The 21,354-nt window shown below is 39.4% G+C and overlaps 3 protein-coding genes and 1 long non-coding RNA gene across 9 annotated transcripts in view; 1 reads left to right on the forward strand and 3 right to left on the reverse strand.

Annotated features, from left to right (window-relative positions):
* The window catches only part of LOC116672165 (ADP-ribosyl cyclase/cyclic ADP-ribose hydrolase 1), a 9,791-nt gene extending 6,569 nt beyond the window's left edge, over positions 1–3,222 (reverse strand). Inside the window, exon 1 of the mRNA XM_032503815.1 lies at positions 2,954–3,222. Coding sequence (XP_032359706.1) covers positions 2,954–3,123 — 170 coding nt within the window. The 5' untranslated portion in view covers positions 3,124–3,222. The remainder of the gene's footprint in view (positions 1–2,953) is intronic.
* Positions 3,223–5,198: 1,976 nt separating this feature from the next.
* The window catches only part of LOC116672169 (uncharacterized), a 23,326-nt gene continuing 7,170 nt past the window's right edge, over positions 5,199–21,354 (reverse strand). The window contains exons 2-3 of the long non-coding RNA XR_004327487.1: positions 14,717–14,720; positions 5,199–5,210 (exon numbers count right to left, since the gene is read on the reverse strand). This is a non-coding gene — a long non-coding RNA (uncharacterized LOC116672169). The remainder of the gene's footprint in view (positions 5,211–14,716; positions 14,721–21,354) is intronic.
* Positions 5,365–10,698, reverse strand: LOC116672166 (ADP-ribosyl cyclase/cyclic ADP-ribose hydrolase 1). 2 transcript variants are annotated; one of them, XM_032503818.1, is made up of 10 exons: positions 10,333–10,698; positions 9,892–9,969; positions 9,699–9,783; positions 8,954–9,080; positions 8,292–8,427; positions 6,693–6,775; positions 6,504–6,577; positions 6,328–6,420; positions 5,664–5,750; positions 5,365–5,524 (listed from the first exon to the last, which is right to left on the reverse strand). In XM_032503818.1, exons 1-10 carry the CDS (start codon positions 10,340–10,342, stop codon positions 5,425–5,427), a joined length of 873 nt encoding a protein of 290 aa, XP_032359709.1. In that variant the 5' UTR covers positions 10,343–10,698; the 3' UTR covers positions 5,365–5,424. The 2 variants fall into 2 exon arrangements, with proteins under 2 accessions (XP_032359709.1, XP_032359707.1); XM_032503816.1 differs by having other exon boundaries at positions 9,660–9,783; positions 10,333–10,695.
* Positions 13,614–21,317, forward strand: LOC116672168 (inositol monophosphatase 1). 5 transcript variants are annotated; one of them, XM_032503823.1, is made up of 9 exons: positions 13,614–13,662; positions 13,992–14,148; positions 16,187–16,320; positions 17,131–17,235; positions 17,471–17,516; positions 18,399–18,507; positions 18,711–18,819; positions 19,365–19,516; positions 21,068–21,317. In XM_032503823.1, the coding sequence occupies exons 2-9, from the start codon at positions 14,086–14,088 to the stop codon at positions 21,187–21,189; spliced, it is 840 nt and encodes a 279-aa protein (XP_032359714.1). In that variant the 5' UTR covers positions 13,614–13,662; positions 13,992–14,085; the 3' UTR covers positions 21,190–21,317. The 5 variants fall into 5 exon arrangements, with proteins under 5 accessions (XP_032359714.1, XP_032359716.1, XP_032359712.1 ...); XM_032503825.1 differs by having other exon boundaries at positions 13,644–13,662; positions 14,074–14,148; XM_032503821.1 differs by having other exon boundaries at positions 13,659–13,773.

Genomic DNA, 21,354 nt, shown 5'->3' on the forward strand with positions numbered 1-21,354 from the left:
TTCACTAGGTTTTAAGTATATCTTTGTCCCATATAGTATTACACATTACATTTTTAAAGTATGAAAACTAAAAACCATACAAGGACATGCAATGTAAATATTTAATTCTAACAGTACATAAATACATAAATATACAAGACCCTTTATGTGAAATTACCAAACATACTTTCACTTGTGACTGCTAGTATATTCATTATTTTATTCCAGTTTAATATTTATAAAGTTTTAATCCACAAAACTACTTAATGTTACTATTATCACCTCTCAACTACAGCAGAAACTAGTCAACACACGAAATTGAACCTTGAAGTGCCAAAAGTTGGTCGTCCTTCCAGCAGAAGAAGGAACCAAAAATGATTTTCTGGCATTTTTACAATCAGAACACATTTGAGAACTTTGGATGTGGTCAACGCGGTCTGTTTTCCACATCCAATGAAATGGCACCAAAACCGCCGCTCTACACAACAGGTCTTCCTTCTGGAGGCTCTATACAACAGGTCTTCCTTCTGGAGGCTCTATACAACAGGTCTTCCTTCTGGAGGCTCTATACACAGGTCTTCCTTCTGGAGGCTCATACACAGTCTTCCTTCTGGAGGCTCTATACACCAGGTCTTCCTTCTGGAGGCTCTATACACCAGGTCTTCCTTCTGGAGGCTCTATACACACCAGTCTTCCTTCTGGGCTCTGCTCTTCATTTTTTCAGTGTGGATACCTTTGTAGTTCCAGTAAAAGACATACATGTAGTTAAGGCATGGTAGATCACATTAATTATATTAAATATGAGCTAATTTATGAGACACACTAAATTATTTATTTAATTAATAATACCTGCTTGTCTCAAAAAACTGATCTTCCTCAAAGTGTGAACTGCAGACGTGACTTTTCGTGGTTCCATTTGCTGGTCTCTCTCTCCTCATGTTCACCAACCATTGCTTCAGCCTGGCCTCATCAAAAGGAAGTCTGTTTGAAATAAATTCATGTGGTGCATTTAGAACTCACATCCCAAAGGTGTATATACTATCAAGTTACACACAAGGCACCACATCTATGTAGGCATCTGTAATGAAAATGATTGATATGTATTTTAATAATTATATAATGTCATACCCCAACGTAACTTAAAATAATGTCTAATTGTTTCATGTGCGCCATTTTACCTAACAATCTGACCCACTCCCCACCCGGAGACCTCCGCTCCAAGTCAACGCTCTCCCCTCCCGCAGCTTAGTCCTTGTGGTGATGGTGATGCTGGGTGTGTGCTGCGCGCGGCGAGGGACAGGGTGCCTGTAACCTCTCGCCCAGAAAGATCCGCAGCCCCGACTGGGTGGGGTGTGTGCAGGCCTCGCCATGACCGTCTTTCGCCCGCCTCCGGTAACGTTCCCAAACTTTCGGGATACATATATTTGACTCAAAGCAGGTCTACTTTTTGACGTACAAATCCGCCACACGAAATATAGGGGTTATGTCTGAATCACACGCTGTTCCACGATGATCTTACCCCGTGCTAATAGGGTTTATGAATTTGCAATATAACGCTAGCTACATCAGGCTTGATTTTAAGCTAACGTTACCATTACATGCGCATCGATTAGCACTCATACCCCCTATTACAGATCCAGATCACAGGCGAGATCGTTGGCGAGATCGGTGCATACCTACTGTATTCGACTGTAACATAAATATATTTTAATACGTTTATACTAGACTGTATGCTTTATACGGTCTGCATACATATTAGTTAGCCGCTAGCTTGCTTAGCAGGTGCAATCTAGAAGCTAGCTAACTGATATTAATTGAGATGCTAACGTTGGCTACACGAAAAACTGTATAAAACAAAATATAATTTTACTTACCGGAAAAACTGAACTGCCGATTCCTTTGAGTGTCTTCGTGCAACCCAACGCTGACACAGACATTATTATCCAACCAAAGTGTCACAGCCACAGCGATGAAACTAGTCAACCCCCAAATGAAGTTCACGTGCCGTGGACAAGCTTTGCTAACACTCTGTCATGATTGACAGGCCGAACTGTCAATCACATCATAGCCACGCCCTAAAACACCCCCGGCACGCCTATTTTAAAATCAACGAGACCGTAATTCAAAAATGAACATCATTCTGTATTGCAGAATACTTAGAACTAGCGATCAAGACCATACTCATTATAAGATGTTTACTGAGTAATAAACAGTGAGAAGTGGCTCATTTCTCCATAGACTTCTATGAAACCAACCTCTTTTGCAACCACGCGTGTCCGCCCTCTGCAGGAATTCAGATAGAATGCAGGTTTAAGTTACTTCCGCAGTGGTTGCACTTTTCGAAACCGGATGCTCTGTCCACTTATATTAACGGTCTATGGGTGCTGTTGAGCTGTAGCATATGGCATTATACAAAGAGGGGTTCTGTTATTTAGCCTGCCCTTTCTGATATGAATTGGATGGACAAAATAATAGAAACACCTGTCAGTAGGCTACGATGCATTCTACTCCAATCACCTCTGCTTCAAATACCCGGTCGACCTACCACTCTTCCTCAGATCACAGTCAAGACGACCATGTTAGTTTCGCTGCTGACTGCACCTGGTGTACTAGTTTTTTGTGATATTTGCTTGTCTTGATTATTCTTTGTCTGCCACAGTTCTGTGAACCTGACTCCTGCTGCTGCTTCCCTCCTGCTCTCCACACTGGACTTCTGGATAATTGGACACGGATCCTCAGAAACACGGTACCGCACACGCTCTGTACCCCGGATTCCCATTGGATTTTGGACTTGGCTTTACCCTGTTGCATCCCCTAACTTGGACATTGGAATGTTAAACCATCATTTTTGTCTCCGTGTTGCCAGCATTTGGGTTCAACCTAGTTCCACACTTAACAAAGCCCGGTTTATCGCCCGTCTTAAACTTACATGGTATTCTGTTCATGAACTTTAACAATACATAATAATAATTACCCTTTGAACTCCTTACACCTTGTAAGAAAAGTTGCCTTCAGTGTGTCCGGCCGGAGCGTCAGTGCCAACACAACTGCGCCAACAATCAGAAGGAGCCCCGCGACGACACCTAAAATAACACCGCGGCTCCTCCGTCTCTTACCCTTGGGACGACCCGCTTCACGATCCATTTAAATGGGAGATATTCCAGTCGAAGTTTGGCTGTCAAACTCTTGTTTTACGTCGCTCGCGCTCCGGCTTCTATTTACGGAGGAGGTCACTCACCGTGCTCGCGCACGTGCGCTGGCTCGTGGCCATGTATGCTCTGCTCCAATCAGGAATGTCTGATGAGGTGGAGCTGCCCAAACTGAGGTCCGAGAATCACAAAAAGACCCGTTGGTCAGCTTACACTTCTACTGGAGTATTTCAATTTTTTTATACATACATCTCAGATGCTATTATACTTCACATTTATTTGATATCTGGTTACTAATGTTACTTTACAGATTCATTCAGATCAATAATCCAAAATATGATCAACAAATGCATTGTGATGTAGGCCTATTACTCTGTCCCATAGCCTAGCCTACTTCTGTAATTTTTACTTATGCATGGCTTGTAATATATAATATAGTATTATTAGAGTGTGGTATTCACAAACCAAAATGCATATGTCACTATTCCACTTTTAATATACTCGCGTGACAATAGTAGGGGTCTGCATCAGGCTGTATCCAGTAAGTTAGAAATACTAAAGTCAAATAAAAATACTGAGTCTACCCCATTCATTCTACACCCCTTTTTTTTATATCTTTAATAATTCTATTTACTGTTTAATTGAATGTTCTGTAGTCTACAGCCTAATACATTTTCCTTGTTTTTGTTGACCTACTGTATTCAGCCTCAATGGTATACAGCTTACAGGGGCCTCCTCCCTCGCCTGACTTCATTCAGAAAACACAAATATACTTGTGGTGCAAGTATCCTCAAACTCAGACCATTGACATGTTTGTGTCTCTTCTTCTGATAAACTTGGCTGCTCTTGGGGGTGCCTAGAAAGCTCAGTTGGTAGACTGGGCTCCCATATAGAGGTTTACTCCTCAACGCAGCAGGCCAGGGGTCGACTCTAACCTGCGGCCCTTTGCTGCTTGTCATTCCCCCTTTCCTGTCTTCAGTTTTCCAATCTAAATGAAGGCCAAAAAATCCCCAAAAGAATTAAATTTTCTGGCTGCTCTTAATTTTTCACCTTTTAGATAAATAACATTCAGTTACAAGGTAACCTTAGTTCATTGAGTGAAGAGACTTTCTCTCCCGCCCAAGACCGCTCGGACACAGTTCCAATCACTGTTGTTCAGTCTACCGATGCACGCCTGGGCTTTTTATACGTAGGGGTGTGTCTTAAAGTGATATCCACGTCAACTCCCCCTACATACGGCGAATGTAACTGTGTGGAAAGATAGTCTTGACACGATTCAACACTAATATGTAAATCAGGGAGCTGCTGTGTGAAGTCCATGCAATCAAATGCTAATCAGCTGCTGAGAGATGATTGTGGGCTGGAACTAAAAATCTGTGGAAAAGCCATCATTAGTGAACGTGCTGAGAGATGCCACAGACCTTTGAGCACAAGCAAAACAAAAAGGTTGAACACTCTAGTAATCGAGTTCTTCCTCTCTGTATTGCAGGATGTGTAATGATTTAAATATCCAATAATACAGGCTAATTATTTGGTGGATGCTTCCCGCGCTACTACGCTTGTATAAATGACACGTATGATAATCAGTGATGAAAAATAAGAACTGATATAAGTATAAGTAAAATATCTGAGAAAGTAGTCATATATATTTAAATAGGAACTTTCAAAGATATAAAATCCCAGAGTGCTCAGCTCTTAAAACCATAGCCTACTTCTTCCGCCACTGATAAGCATGGCTCAAAGTTCAAATTCAACTTGAAACTGTGGTTTTGACCCTACTAGGATGTTCCCATTGTAAAATTGAAAAAGGCAAATAACTCAGGTTGCACAATGTATATTGGTGTGTCAGAGCCTGATGGTTTACACTTGTGAAAAATGAGCACCCTAAACAAAATACTTAACTCTTAACTCTTAGCTAACACAAGACGTTCAGGTTGTGCTGTATTTCTCTTGTAACATTTATCCCTTGAACACAGCAGAGGCACAGGGCGAATATGAGCTGCTGCACAGACAGGGCTTTAGAATTGGTAACGACCCACCTTGAGGCCATTAGGTCGGGCTGTTTTTGCTTTAGCGGTGCTTCTCCCACACACAGTCACATTCAAATTGCATAATAAATTCAATAGTAAAGCAGAAGCTTTTGAATTCAGATCAATTTTGCACTCCAAGAGACTCTCTGAACTGATGTGATCAATGACAACTGTGTGGTATAAAAAAAAAGACTTTCATTCAGGAAATCTTTTGAGCAGCCAGTTTAATTGTAGCCACCTTCAGTTAATATCAGAACACATGCTATTCATTTAAATGTGAGGCCCTTTCTGTGTGAGAGGCTGTTTGCACATGTTTGGCAGGAGGAGTGTTGGGGGTTCTGGATACACTGAAGGATCATCAGGGTCCTGTGAAGAAACAGGATTTGTGTTACACCAGGGTACTTCGGTCAGGAACCTCTCGGTTCGTCTATAAATCTGTCTGTCATTCCAGGGCAAAAAACATATTTTGTCGTTTAATTTGCAGGACATGTTGGACGTCACTTACTGGTCCTTGTCTGTGCAAGTCCAGCGGAAACCTCTGGACTGGAGGATCTGGATCAGGTCCGCAATGGATCCTTCACTACATGTTTCTCTGTAAAAGAAGAATAACGAGAGACTTAATTTGTGGATATAAATAGTTACCACTTACTGATAAGTCACTGTTTTTACAGCCTTTACTTACGGCAATATGAAAGGCTGATAGTAATTCTTTAAAGACCGGCTATAAGCTATTAATGGCTTATCAATCTATTAATCCAATAATTGGTCATACCAGGAAGCACACTCTTGTTATTCCAATATAGTGAGTAATACTGTAAATGTTGGTCATACGTATTGGTGGACTTTATAGTAAGAATTAAAGTTTGCAGTCATAAATGTTAGTGACGTAATAAATTAATTTAGATCCAGATTCTCCAGATATTTTCCAGAAGTCTTCTTGGTGAAATAAAGTTCTAAAAAGAGACATTTGAACCTGGCAGAGGAATTATTCACAACTTGGTTCACTGCTTATAACTAACCTACAAATCATTGACAGTAAGTGATAAGTTATTACAAAACAACTTTTAAAAAAAACACGTTTTAAAGGATGACTTATTGTAGAGTGGTACTGTTTCATGTGAAAGTAACATTTTACTATAATACAAAATATCAGCTGTTTTTCTCCTCACATAAACGGCCCCTCTAGATTGGTCACCACCTTTATGTTGACATAATTCACCCTTTGTGGGCTCAGACTGTCCAGTTCAACACTTCCAAACATGCTGTGAGATAAAAAAAAAAAAAGATTATTTTATACATACTCAAACACAATTGCTAAAGATGTTTTTTATCAATTTCTTTTTACCTTTTCCTACTGAAAGCGTTGACAATAGACCCATTCAGTAAGACCGTGATGTTGCCACATGCCATTTCTGCAAACTAACAAATGGGTGAAGGAAGCCGCATGAGAGTCATTATTCCACTGCTGGTTTTGGAGCAATATGTTGCATGTGAATGATAAATAAAACAGCTGTGTCTTGGACATTAAACTCACATTCTGCGAGGCTAGCCTCCACAAGGAATACACCGGATGATTCCTACACGCCGACCACTCTGGACAACAGCTGAAATCAAAACCTGCCAAATCCACAGCTATCAGTTAAAACCAGGTTGATACTTTTTAAATGAGACATGAATGAATAGTGAGAAAAAAAGTTTACAGTAGGTGTAGTGTTGACGCAACGACATGTTGTTAATAACTCAGCTCTACACCTGTATTTAAAAAAAAAAAACGTGGACACATTAAAATCCCGGTGCGACCAAGATCTGTCCTACTTTTCCTAATTCTAAAATCACACGAATGAAAGCAAAATTGATTACACTTTTTGTTAAGATTTTAAAAGAATTGTTAAGGAAGCAAATTGTTTGCTAATTTGCACATCCAGCAGTTACAGAGCAACATTACAATTTGTTTGGAGTCATGTTTGTATCCACTTGATGACTGTAAGTCCGATATTTAACCTCTTTAACCTCTGCTTTTGGTCTCAACCAACTCTTAAAAAGGGAAATATTTGAGTTTTTAGCTGCTAAATGATCCAACATGTTTCTCAGCTAGTTGCTAACTCTGTCTGCCTGCTGTTGGCTGCTGAGCAGGTAGTTTACAGTACAGGGGGGAATTTTTCAATACCCTTTCACTACTGTAAAGCAGCGGGTTTTAAAACCAAAACAATGAGCCAAAAGACGCTAAAACGCTTTCTAGAGCTGAGGGGAACTGCAGTCTGATGAGTTAATATGGGTGACCCCATATTACAGTACAAGTGTTCATTTAATCCATTGTGTGTGTGTGTGTGTGTGTGTGTGTGTGTGTGTGTGTGTGTGTGTGTGTACATACACACACATATATATATATATATATATATATATATATAGGGCATTGCAGATTTTCATAATAGATTGTTAGAATAAAATTATGGATTGTAAATGCAAATATCTACTCTGTGTTGTTTGTGACATGATGCAATATAGCACTACAAGTGTGACATTACAGTTTAATTTAAAAGGCTTGAATTGTGTTGACCGAGAACTATAAGTGGTTTATTGTAACATTAAATGAAAGTAGATGAAAAATGTATACAGTAGGCCTATATAAAGTATATATTGACTTTTCAATGAAACTCCATTGCTAGGCAACAGCCAGGCCCCTTGTTAACTTCAGTTGATGTCATTCACATACATTGCAATAGGAAATCAACTTGGGGCAATTTAGAACGTTTATAGTTACAACTGTGAAATGGAATATCAGATGAGTAGTAGGTTTCACCAGTGACAGCTCAAATTAGCCGAAAATAATAAAATCAGTCCTTGTTTTTAAATAACATATTTGATTGTGTTTGTTTGGTACCTTATGCCACCAAAATTTAGTTGCAGGAAATGTTATATCATGGTTGAATCACTGCAGACCTCTTCAAAGGATCACAAGATAGATGGGAGGGTTTGGATAATCATTAATTGAACAGGGGAGAAGAAAACTCCTTCTACTACTACCAGGAATTTTCTCTAATCTGTGCTTGCTATGTGAATGTTTCTGAAGAGACAGTGCCTCTTTTCTTGTCATTCCGTCATCTCTGTCTTGTTAAAACTAGAAAAGATCTACCGGAATCTTTCTCTTGTCCACACCAGATGAGGTCGTTGAACATGTAGCCAGCCAGCGTGTCCTCCAGGGTCCAGAAGTGACGTACAACAGCTGCATAGCTGTGCATCAGCGTCCTGGTTTTACTCCAGAAGAGAAACTGAAGAGAAGGAAAGGGAAATGTGATAAAGTAGCTTAAGTCTTTAAAGATGTTTGTATCTAATGAAAAATGATGAACATGTATCTCGTTTTGAATGGTGTGGTGAAAGTAGCCCAGTCCATAGGGAGTTGGCTTTGGAACCGGAGGGTTATTGGTTCAAGTCCCTGTCCTGCGTCCTCCTGGGCACTGCCAAGGTGTTCCTGAGCAAGGCACCAAACCCCCCACCCCTCAGAATTTGCAGCCCACTCACTCTGACATCTCTCCAATTGTGCATGTATAGGAGCTAAGCGTGTACGTATTTCAGGACTGTGTGTCGTGTAGTGGTTCTCAATCTGGGGGTCGCAAGACCATTTCTAGGGGTCGCCAGATGGTTGGGGAGAACAACACAAACCTCATTATTTTGCGGGTCGCAACTCGGAAAAGGTTGAGAACTACTGGTGTAGTGCATAAACCAATAACGTTTAAATTGGAATAAAAAGTATTTTAAAAAAAAAAGGAAAAGAATAAAGAAACAGCTCTCACTCACCCTATCACAGGGCCAGGTCTGTGGCATGGCGTAAAACATGTAACGATAATGCTCCACCGTCACATTACAAGAGGACTGACGGACAACCGCCTCTTCAAACTGTCTCCAGATCTCCTCACAGTCCAACCTACACAAAAAAGGAAATGGATCTTAATTTTACTTTAGGGCTGTAGCAATTAAGTGTCTTTTTTGATAATTAGTCGTTCCACTTACATGCTAAATCAAGCAAAAAATTGTATATTTTGATACCATGTGAACATGGTATGAATGGTATATAAAAATGTAAACACAAACAGGATAATAGTTAGGACCTACATGAAAGTCTCACACCCTTTGTGAGCCAACAAAAGTGATTACTGTTCAACTCTTCAGAAGCAAAGCAAGCAAATGCTACTGAAGTGAATCAAGTCATGTAAACAGCGAGAATTTCCCATGAAATGTATTTTCTCTCCATAGAAAAGTGTAACGCTTGAACATGTTCAACAGTTACCCTCTGACTCACTTTCTTTTTTTCTACACAGAGAAGAAAAAAAGCTCATTCAACATCACAGAAAAACAAGTTTTACTGCCCTTTTTTCGGGCTCTGACAGTGGCCTGATCATTTTCCAGCAAAGATTCTTCTGCTTTGGGAGGTTTAAAGGCTCAATTTGAGTCCCACTCAAAATTGGAAATGTTAGGACATGAGTTTAACGTCACAGTGCAGTACCTCAAACTGGGGTTAACTAGTGTGATGTAATTGTAACACCTTCCAACTACAATGTGCTTAATGTTGGCTGTGGTCCCCAGCTGTGCTCTCAGTTGACCGGGGCAGAGCAGGAACATGAAAAACCCTTTTGGAAAGTGGACACAAAGATGGATGAATGCATTATGTATAACACTTGGGATGGGTGCATCACAAGGAAGAAAGGGTAAGAAGAAAATTTGGGAAAGTTACTTACATACTGTCACACTGGTCTTAAAAGGAGACACCCTGGAATGCCCCAGCCTCAAGTTTATGCATGCCTTAATCCGACTCACTGTAGATCAACAGCGATAAAAGATTTCCTATCAATTTTGAACTTGACTCCAGGTCAGCAGGTACTTTTTCTGGTGACTAAAGTCAAATTTTCTCATGGCATGTACAAAACGTCCTCCTGCAGTTTCCTTTTTATCTCAAACTGTCAAACCAGGCAGCTGTTCAGATGCCTTGCAGGTGATTTAAACACATAATGGTATTTGACCTTTATAAAACAATACACCTCTGAGCATATCAAGGAGATACACAAAAGATACACATTTTTGTTTTAAATTACAAGGGCTACATCATGCAGTTATAAAATATGTGAACAAACAAGCCAGGTTTTGCAACCCTATGAGGAAACATAGAAGTAAATGCTCACCGTTTTCCATGTAAGAGGTTAAATTGCAACAAATGGCGTCGTTCTTGGGATGTTAAAAACCTTGCTCAGATAAGAATATGGCACAAATTGAGTGCTGCTGTGGTTTAATGTGTATCTTCCAGTCACGGTTAATGGCGAACATGCCCGAGAGACTTGTCTTTATAGCTGGACACAAACAGCTCCTAATCAGCCCACAGATAAGTCATAATAAGGGACATAAGGGACAGATTCACTGTTTTTTACCCCAGCCTCCTGTCACAGATAGTTGATCCACATGACTTCCGTTATGGTACTAATAAGAATCTCCCCACAGAGTGTTCTCTGTTCTTTGGGTCATGGTGTGATGGGCTGGATGAGGACAAATGCATTGTTACTGGACACACTGAATTATGAAATTCAATAGGGAAATTTGTACAGTATGCTTTAAAATGAGCCCACAGTATTAGGCTGAATGTAACGGAACGGCACTGGAGGTTGGACCCAAAAGCAGATGACTTGAAGATATACGATAAAGAAATTGAATACGTGAAGCTATCTACAATAACTGTTCAGGTGACAACAGGAGAGGAGTGCGTTGAGGAGATTGATCCATTGGTTTCCGGTGGGTGCAGTGCGGTCTCCTGAGCGTGCCCAGTGCTTGGTGACGATGACCACGTGGTGAGGAATCTTCCAAAGTCCAACAAACAATTCAAGGCTGAATCCTGGCGCCCACTGCCAGCTAAGCCCCGCCCACAGCTCACAGATAGCACAGGATGGGAGGAAAACACAAGGAGGAACAGACAAGGCTGTCACTGGCCAATGTGAGGCGAGTGCAGATTTGATAGGGCGCAGGCTCAGATGTAAACGGTTTACAGCATAACGCGTCATACCCAATGAGAGTCAAGTCACACCGGCTCTGGTCGAGTGCAGATGTTGCGCAAGCTCAAAACGGTTAAACGGTTTACGACATAACTGTCATACTGAAATTTGAGAAATCCATGAAATAATAAACTTTTCTCAATAAAAACCCATCTTCCTGATCCCTGAGAATGAACTGTAATAACTTTGATCCCCTTACTTTTCATCAAGTGAACATCATTAGGTCAACATTTCATTTTTTTGCAATACTTCCAAAAGACAATAAGATCAACCTCAGGTTCAATTTTTGTTAAGTGCCAATTGGCAAATGTTAGCATGCTGAAACTTTGGTTGACATTACACCTGCTAAACATCAACATGTTTTTGTGCTGATTTGCATCTTCACGTAGCAATAGCATGGCTGCAGACTGCTAAATCTAGTTCCGATTAAACTGTGGAACTACTCAACGGGATTGTGACAAAATTGATGAAAGGATAGGTTTCCTCACTAACGTCTTGTGTTTTCAAAATATCACAGATTTGCCAAAGAGGCATGATGCAATTAACTGTCAAAAGTAACATGGCATACATTATTTGGCTGTGAGGGGACTGCATCCTGCATCTGATACTCTCACTTCTATCTTCTCAAGATACTATTGATTACAGATTGTTTCAGATTGTTAAAGTGTGAATGCTAAAGTGTGAATGAAATTATTAACATGAAATGGCCTGATCTGACCTGTCTGAGTGACCTTGCATACTGATAAGTACAGTATATTTCTTATTATTTTTGTTGCGTGTAGTATTCACAGAAACATTGTAGGGAATCAAAGAGAGACCATAGGTTTTCATTCATGGTTTTATCTCATGTCGCTTGTCACCCGATATACAGAAAATGTGAATTGGCTGAATGGGATTCTCATTATGCTGCCTTGTCTTTAAACATACAAGAAAACTATTGCCCTGTGTTGGAGGAATTAGATTTATGTACGCCTAACCGTTGCCAGACTTCTTATTAACTGCTTATGATGATTTGGAATTTCTGCCACCTCTTTGCAAGATAAGGGCCATCTGAGGTTAAATCTGTAAGTTAGCATGGATGAGATAGTGCCCTTGTGTTTTTTAAAGCTAATTGGGTTATTAGCGCTTTCCACAGGAGGGCACATTGTCTCCGAGAGGTTAATAACCGAATGTAGCCTTAAAGAAAAGGATGCCCAAATCTGATTCAGAGCCAAAAGCACTCTCATACATTCTCTACTGCTCCATTGACAAAGTGAAATGCACTCACACTGTATAGGCAGTGATGTAGTGGGGGCTAAACGCACGTAAACGCCGTTTATGCACCTCTCAAAATTCGGAAATGGCGTTTACCCACCTCCAAAGTGCGTTTATCCACCTCTGAATAGCCTATCGTCCCAAAGCCATTCTAAATTACTAGGCCTATATGACATGTTCATGACAAGTCAACAAAGCCCTACAAACTCTCTAAGACCAGCAGGCACAAACAAAAACAAAAACTCTCTGGAAATGCAGGAAAGCAGGGCGACCCCTGGCTCACCCAGTGAGAGTGACCCCTCTCCGAGGCCGAGTCCTTTGCAGCGGCCCGGGTTCGAGTCCGACCTGGGGCCCTTTGTTGCGTGTCATCCCCCATCTCTCTCCCACTGTTAATATCAAATAAAAGGAAAAAGCCCCCTCACCCCCCAAAAAAATCTAAAAAAAATGCAGAAAAGCAACCAATTCTTATTTTTTACATTTACCAAAATGTTAACAAAAAATTACCAAAATACCTACTGTATGTAGTCCTGAAAGTCTTCAAAGAAACAATTGCACATCGACTAATTGCATATTGAGCTTGTTTGGGTCAATGGGAATACATTTGGACATGGAATTCATCCTTAAATGCCGACACAATTGTAAACAACACCCGAAGTCTTCAGCAACATGAGTCTGTGTCACAAGGCAGTCAATACTTTGTGCATAATCCCAGTTTTGTGTCGCTGTTGCTGTTTCTGCTGCTGCCACCTACTGGCCTAAGAGGGTCTTTCTATGCTGGTGGTACCCAAACCTTTTACAGCAAGCAATAGTGATTTCCTCCATGCAACAGTTTAAACTAAAATTACCTTCATAGATTTACTTTATAAAGATTCATTTTAAACGCCCTAAAACACACAGACAATATTGATGTAAAGTAAGCCTATGTGGCATACATAAACTTTAATATAGGCACACATTATCAAACATAAATAGGCAGAGATATAAAAACTCATACGTGTGGAAATCATGCATTGTTGCTGCCTCTCTTTCTGACAACATGGAAAAATTGTCATATGTGCAATTTCCTGTAAGCAGGAATGACAGCCTTTGCTAGCCAATGAAAACGGTGAGTTCACATCCGGTGGCATTTATTGTCCAATAGGAGTGAGAGCTTCCTTTAGTCCCACCCTATTGTAAGATAGCTAAAAATCACCAGAAGTCACCTCAGTCCATCTGGAGGTTGGTTGAGTTAGCTAGCTTTGGAACCTTTTTATGCCTCTACTACTGTAACGTTAGCTAATTACAACGTAAACCAAGACATTACATGGCTGTCTGGCTAAATTGTTAATTGTACGTTTTTAACCGTAACTTAACATTATGCTCTGTGCCAGTTTATTCGTGTAAAAGAGCTAACGTTAGCGTCATTTTGCTGACAACTTTTGCATCGTTACAACAGATTTAACCTGTCTTGCTTCTTAATTACCTTTTCCGGTCAGTTGCTCATCGGCTGTAAATGTAACCGCCACTTTGAATGTGAATTAACCTTCTGTGTTGCTTTTCCTTAACAGGAACCTAACGTTACAATCAGTAACTATAACGCTATCTGGGAATATAACATTATTCAACGTTACTCCTCATCCCTAACTTTAGTCCCGAATCAACATGAGTGATCCTTGGCAAGAGTGTATGGATCACTGTGTGGAGGTCACCAAAAAGGCTGGGAGGGTGAGTCAATCCTAGCTACTGTTACTGCTTCTTCTTTAAATGCTATGGTCTGGAAATAACCTGTGATACAATATAATCTTAGCATAAGTTTTGATTCCAGTTTTATCTTTATTGCATGCAGCAGTATAACTTGCGAGTCAAGTCATTTTATTTAAAGAGCACACATTTTAAAAGTCTAATATTGCACATGGTCATGTCAAGATAATTGTTTACAACATTCACATGTAGTAAAATAACAAAGGCGTAACTTTTGACAGTTTGAAACAGCTGTTTTCAGAAATCCGAATCAGAAAAAGGTTACTGCCACATTAAGGCTGGGCAAAGGGGAGACAATTTAATATCACAACATTTTTGACCAAATAACTTGATGTCGATACTGTAGTGTTCACTATTGTTGCTTTCACAAAATATTTACACAATGAGAATTTTGATAAATTATCATCAGTAATGTGGATATAATGACTGTGTGATAAAGTGGGAAAGACAAATAATAGAACAGTTACAGTCTGGTAAGATCAGAAAATGACACCACTTTACTGTAATGCAGCCTTTAAAACCAGGAAAAGACCCCACTTATGCCACATTACGATATCCAAAATCAAAGACAATATCTAGTCTCATATCACGATATTGATATAATAGCGATATGTTGCCCAGCTCTATGCCACAATAAGTACACTTACGTGGAATTTGCCTTGGTGGATGGTGCAAACATAAAGAAACAAACATATTAAACATTAATATGAAATAAACAATAAATACAATACAAATATACACACAAAATAACTGCTGCATAGGAAAAAAATAAAAATGGTTGAGTGCCGAATAGGGCTGCACCATATGAGGAAAATATCTAATTGCGATTGTTTTGACTGCTATTGCAGTTACAACCTGATTCACAATTTTGAAGGGAATGATTATTTTTGTATCATTATTCTCATTTTCATTGACTAATATTAAATCTTAAAAACATTAAAATGATTATAGTGAGATTTTTGCGAGGATCTGTACAAAACAAAGATGTAGTCGGTAGGATCGGGGACGTCTCTACAGCACCACAGTACTTCATTCAGAATGGTTTGACACATAGTTTGCCTTTAACAAATATTGCGGACCTCTGCGATTTGGATATAGCAGTAGTACATATTAGGATTTCGATAAAGTTGTGATTAATTGTGCAGCCCTAGTGCAGAATGTGCAAAGAATACATAGTATGTGCAATGGGCAGATGTATAGTCCAGGATGAAGGTAGTGCAAAGTGTAGTGACTAGGGATTGGGGAGGTGGGGCGGGGGGAGTCGAGGTCAGTTTTCCATTTAACATTTAATTGTGAATGTATCCAATGATGTTTGTTGTTTTGTATGATTCCAAGACGTGTCTTTGTAGAACAAAACTGCAGTTTTGCCAAGTTCATAACAGACTCAGGCAACACTGAAGTTGAATATTTTGATTATATCAGGACGAAGAGCTGTCGGAAACAGGGGGAAGCATTCCACAGAGATAGACAAGACATGACAAACATGGCTCTGAGGCTGAGAAAGTACATATAACCCTTCTTCTGTGTCATTCAGTTTAACATTGACAAATTACAGTGATGATGAGTTTGTGATACAACATTCAAAATAAAACATAGGGATGAACAATAGACTGCATAAAGTAGACTGAACATGACCTTATCTTGCTGCAAAGAGAAAGCATTACTTAAAAGCTAAAGAATAAGGGTTTACAGTAAGTTTCTTTTTTTATGTTATCAATGTGAGCGGAAAGTTCCATTGTCATCCAGTTATATTGTATTGAGACTCTTACAAATCAGTTCCATGTGAAGTTTAAAGAGTGTTATCCACTTGCCTTTTGGAAAGTTACAGTAATGTGTAATAAACACTACAGACTTGAAACTTACACCTAATCATCTCTGACCCATCACTGCCAACCGTATGTAGCCATTACACACAACACGTTCTGCTTAACTAAAGCAGCAGATGTGGTTAGTCATCCAGAGAATCCGCTTGCTGAGTTTCTTATTGTTGCGATTCTGCCAGATGATCCGCGAGGCGCTCCAGAAAGACATCACCGTCATGCACAAGAGCTCACCAGTTGACCTGGTGACTGAGACGGACCAGAAAGTGGAACAGCTCATTATCTCTTCCATCAAGGAAAAATACCCTACTCATAGGTATTAAACCAGCAGATATGGACGGTATATGAACTGTGTTTCAGTACTGTAGGACGTGAAGCGAAGAGTATTTTGCCTTTGTACTTTTTATTTAGTCCCTCAAAGGTTATTTTCATGCTATTGTTTTATTTTGAACCTTTATCATGACATTTAATGCTTCATTTCCTTTGCTATTCTGGTTTGCACTGTGGATGATAGTTTTCTAAACCTACTATGTGTAATGACGCATGTTCACACTCTTGCTCTTATCACTAATCGTAGCAGCGCTGTAGCCAAGAATTTAAAAGTAGTGATGCCATGAGTCACATAAAGAAACAAATGATTAAACACACACAAAAAGTATTTAAATCTTAGAAAAAAAAAGGATTTTAAACGTTATATTTATTCAGTTTACTGTCAATATGAAGATCTAAATGCTGTTGCAAAGCCTTCTCTACAATGCCCAAAATACATTCTAGTGGGGAAATGCTGAGTCCTTTTATTTATTTGTTAATTTATTTATTTTTGTTAGACTAAAAGTAGTCCAAATTAGATCCTATTGGTCTTAAAATACTGGAATCAGTAGACCAAGACGTATTGCAGAATGTTAACTTGCTCCAGGATGCTAAAATTGCTTGAAATCAAAGAAAACAATAAGTTGGACGAGACCTCAGCGGTGGCTACGGCTACAAGGGATACTACCTTATATCACGTAGTATAGACTCAGTAGTTTTATTAAGTAGTAGTTGTATTAAGTGTACAGCTGAGATAGCAGTCGTATGATGCATACGTTAATAGTTTATTTTCTCTTTTGTCCGTGTGATCTTGAAGCTTCATAGGTGAGGAGTCAGTAGCAGCAGGCGCTCCCAGTGTTCTAACTGACAGTCCTACGTGGATCATCGACCCTATTGATGGTACCACCAACTTTGTTCACAGGTACTGTATAAACCATTGAGAAACGTGATAAGGCACTGGATTTGTTTTTATCTTTGTCGCTCCTCATCTATTCTTATCTTTTAATTAGGTTCTTTCTTGGCGTGTCCTCTCTGTCGGGGATAATTAGACCACGTAGATGAAACTGAACTGATCAGAGAAATGGATTCCCCTGAGCTTAAACCTAAAGGGAGTTCATTAAAGGACTGTTTTTATATCGTAAATGTCTTCTGTGCAGGTTCCCATTTGTGTCTGTATCAATTGGCTTCACTGTGAAGAAAGAGGTAGGTTTTATTATCTGGGAATCATGTTTTTTTTCTTAATTAAAGGAATCATTAACATACAGTTGTGCTCATAAGTTTATGAACCCATGTTAAAGTTGACTAAAAAGAAGAATACAAAATTTGATCTTAATGCCTTTATTTAAAAAAAATAGGACAAATCCAACCTTTAAGAACACCAATTTTCATTCTTTGTGAATGAGTAATGTATTGTAAATAAATAAATGTTCTGTCCTAAAATACAGAATACATAAGTATACACACCCCTATGTTAAATTCTTATAGAGGCAGGCAGATTTTTATTATTAAAGGCCAGTTATTACATGGATCCAGGATACTAAGCATCCTGATAAAGTTCCCTTAGCCTTTGGAATTAAAATAAGCCCACATCATCACACACCCTTCACCATACATAGAGATTGACATGGTTTTATTTCAGTTAGTCTAATAGCTGGTTTGATTTGCATTGAGAGATGATTTGAAAAGATGAAAAGTACTCTCTAGGTATGGTGAAGGGTATGTGATGATGTGGGGGGGGGGTATTTTAATTCCAAAGCCCAAGGGAACTTTATCAGGATGCATAGTATCCTGGATCCATGAAATAACTTTAATAATAAAAATCTGTCTGCCTCTACATACATGGATTTAACATAGGGGTGACTTTAAGGGGCTTAAAGTTTGGATTTGTCCTAATTTGTTTTATTAAGGTATTAAGATCAATATCCAAAAGATTTTTTTTTTTTGTCAACTGTAGCATGGATATGTAAACTTATGAGCACAACAGTAGTAATTGCCCAATAACCAGGTGAATTTCTGATGAGTAGTACAGTAGTTTTCTCTATTTATATGACTTTTATTAATATCTCATGTTTCTCTCTGTCTCAGATAGAGTTTGGGGTTGTCTACAGCTGCATCGAGGACAAAATGTACACAGCACGGAAAGGGAATGGGGCATTCTGCAATGGAGACCCGATTAAAGTGTCAGGACAAGAAGGCAAATATTGATAACACCATTAAGCTTCAGTGTTGCAGTTTTTAACCAATCCAGCAGATGGAAGCACCATCACAGCCAGAATAACAGCCTGTTACAGCTCTACACAGTGAAACCTCAGAGACAGTGCCAACTGATTCTTGGGTCTTCAGAGTACACAAGCTGTCATTTGTCGACTGATCTTTTCTTTTGTTTTTTCATCCAAGATATAAGCCAATCTCTGGTACTAACAGAAATGGGCTTCAGGAAGAATCCGGAGCATTTCAAAACAATGTTGGCCAACATCAAGACCATCCTCACCATCCCTGTGCATGGGTGAATATACACATTTGCACAAGTTGTAATTTTTAAACATTTCAGTCTTGTTTGATCTGGGGACTCCCGTGAGTAGTACTTCAGCAAACATCCGTTGAGCAGCTACTTTATCAGAAATACAAAATAATTTGAACTGTCGTATCTCTTCACAGTGCATCCAAACAAACAAATGATATAGAAGTCGGTTAGAAATAATTGCAACCACATCTTGATTTTATGTTGTACACGGTAGTGTTGCACACAACAGCAAGGGACTTTGGAGGTGTGCTGCCTACCCCCTTCAGCTCTCTGTGGCTGCTCTTTATCCTTCTGTTACACACTTACAAATTATCCACTAATTAAAAATGCTGAACATTACCATTGTCATGTTTTTATAGACAATTTTTCAGGGAATGATAGTTGTTAGCATTAACCTTGGTGACATAAATTGATACATTGTTTCCTTTGTCTGCTTCACAATAAAGCCCCCCCCGTTTCACTAACTTCACAAAACCATCTGTCGTGTGCAGTCAAATGCTGATCAGACATCCCGTTTCCATCCACAGTATCCGCTCCCCAGGCAGTGCCGCTGTCAACATGTGTTTGGTAGCGTGCGGATCGGCTGATGCTTACTACCACATGGGCATCCACTGCTGGGACATGGCTGGGGGGGCAGCGGTTGTTACTGAAGCTGGAGGAGTTATCATGGACATTTCAGGTGAGTCATTGGAACAAAACTAGAGCTCTTTTGCTAAACATTTGAGAGGTTCCTGAGGACTCACTCATTCGAATCTAGGTAGCGGGCGACTTAGTGATTTACACATGGAAAAACTGCTGAAGGAGGTTGCTTCACAGAACAAAGCAGCGAGAATGGGCTGCTGTTCTTTCAGCACAAACACAACTGAAGTTATGTTGATGAGTCATTTTTACTGTTACCAATTCTCGTTGTTATTGTTTTTTTCCCCCCACTTTCTGCTCACAAATGCCTGTGAAACTCAGTCAAAGATGGGAAAAGCAGTGCAGCCGGTGGCTTTGTAACAGGGTTTGAGAAAGGTAGTGTTAAATTTGGGCAGCACTGCTACTGACACAACAGCTGAGAATTAGGAAGGCCAAGGAAGCGTTCATTTATATATATTTTATTTAATCTTGCTATGAATATAAAATGCCTGATACATACAGTACAGATGGAAAATATATAATATATCCAGGGACTAATTAAAGTTGAATGAGGGGGGTGCCCGGGTAGTTCACTGGGTAGAGCACGCACCCATTTAGTTATTACCGAGATGATCCGTAGATGAGGATTTGTTAACAAAGTCAAATGAGTGGTGGGAAAAATTAAAGCTTTGCATTTGTCCTGCTCCTTTTCAGAAAGATTAAACATATTGTTTGTAAAACAGATAGATATTGTTTTTCCTTTTGGTGTGTTACTACACACTTATTACATTTTTATGTTTTATTTTATTGTTATTTTTGTTCGAATTAAAAAAATAATAAAAATCTGCCTGTCAAGTCAAACCTGCGAGGAAGACAATGACAGTTTATGGCTATTAAAAGAGTACTTACACTCCCTCATTTATTTAAAAAGAAAGGATTGGAGGAGTGCATGGTATGTGGTGGAGCAAACTTGTAGCGTGGATGGAGACGACGTTCTACCAGCGCAGTCTTTTACTCCCTGGCCGATAACTGGAGGTTATAACCTAGTTTTAGCAGTCTGATTATAACTTGCTGATCAGCTCTCCATATTAAATTCTGATCCTACAGAGTATCAAATTTTAAACGGAGTGGGATCACGATCTTGGAAATCCATCGGGCACGCCTGCCCTATCTAATTTATAATTGCTTTACCCCTTGTGACTAGCTAACTACTTAGCAATTGTTCTTCTAAACACGGAGCATCTCCAACAGAATGCATTGTGCTTGTTTAATCGATTGGGGGGTGCAATAAGCCAAGCCCATGGAGGAGGAAATAATGACTATAATGACTAGTATTGTTTTGTTTTTTTATATCTCTGACAAGTAATTAATTCAATCTTATTACTGACATTTTGATTTCGTTCCATCAGAAAACAAGAGGTGTAACCTAATCTCTACAAGTCAATGAGGATTTAAACTTCTAGAGAAATGTGGATTCTTTTCAGGAGCAGTAACTTCGGGAGCCATCAGCTGGTTTTATTCATATAGACATATTTCACAGTCGTGTACTAACAAAATGTGAAGTTCAACTTTATTTCAGAAATACTTACTTTTTCTTTTCTCTTGCACCCAGGTGGACCGTTTGATGTGATGTCCCGGAGGCTGATCATCGCCAGCAGCAGAGCAATAGCAGAACGCATCGCTAAGGAGATAACCGAGTTTCACGTCGGGAGGGACGACACAGTTGGCGAGTAAATTTCCATCATTTCCTCTACCAACTTTTCAGATATTAAATCACCTGTCTGACTCCATTTACTGTAATAAGTCACAACTCTGTCTTTGCCTTAATAATATTAATAATAATAATAGTAGTAATAATAATAATAATGATATAAGAACCAAAACAATACACTTACCTCT

This window comes from Etheostoma spectabile, chromosome 22 (genome assembly GCF_008692095.1).
Source record: "Etheostoma spectabile isolate EspeVRDwgs_2016 chromosome 22, UIUC_Espe_1.0, whole genome shotgun sequence".
Taxonomy (NCBI): Eukaryota; Metazoa; Chordata; class Actinopteri; order Perciformes; family Percidae; genus Etheostoma; species Etheostoma spectabile.

Coding starts and splice junctions, on each gene's coding strand:
- LOC116672166 (XM_032503816.1), bottom strand. Junction 6,578..6,692: donor GGAGGCTAGCCTCGCAGAAT/GTGAGTTTAATG, acceptor CCCATTTGTTAG/TTTGCAGAAATGGCATGTGG. Junction 6,421..6,503: donor AACGCTTTCAGTAGGAAAAG/GTAAAAAGAAAT, acceptor TTTATCTCACAG/CATGTTTGGAAGTGTTGAAC.
- LOC116672168 (XM_032503823.1), top strand. CDS start 14,086: ATGAGTGATCCTTGGCAAGAGTGTATGGATCACTGTGTGGAGGTCACC. Junction 17,236..17,470: donor ACCACCAACTTTGTTCACAG/GTACTGTATAAA, acceptor TCTTCTGTGCAG/GTTCCCATTTGTGTCTGTAT. Junction 18,508..18,710: donor TAAAGTGTCAGGACAAGAAG/GCAAATATTGAT, acceptor TTTTCATCCAAG/ATATAAGCCAATCTCTGGTA.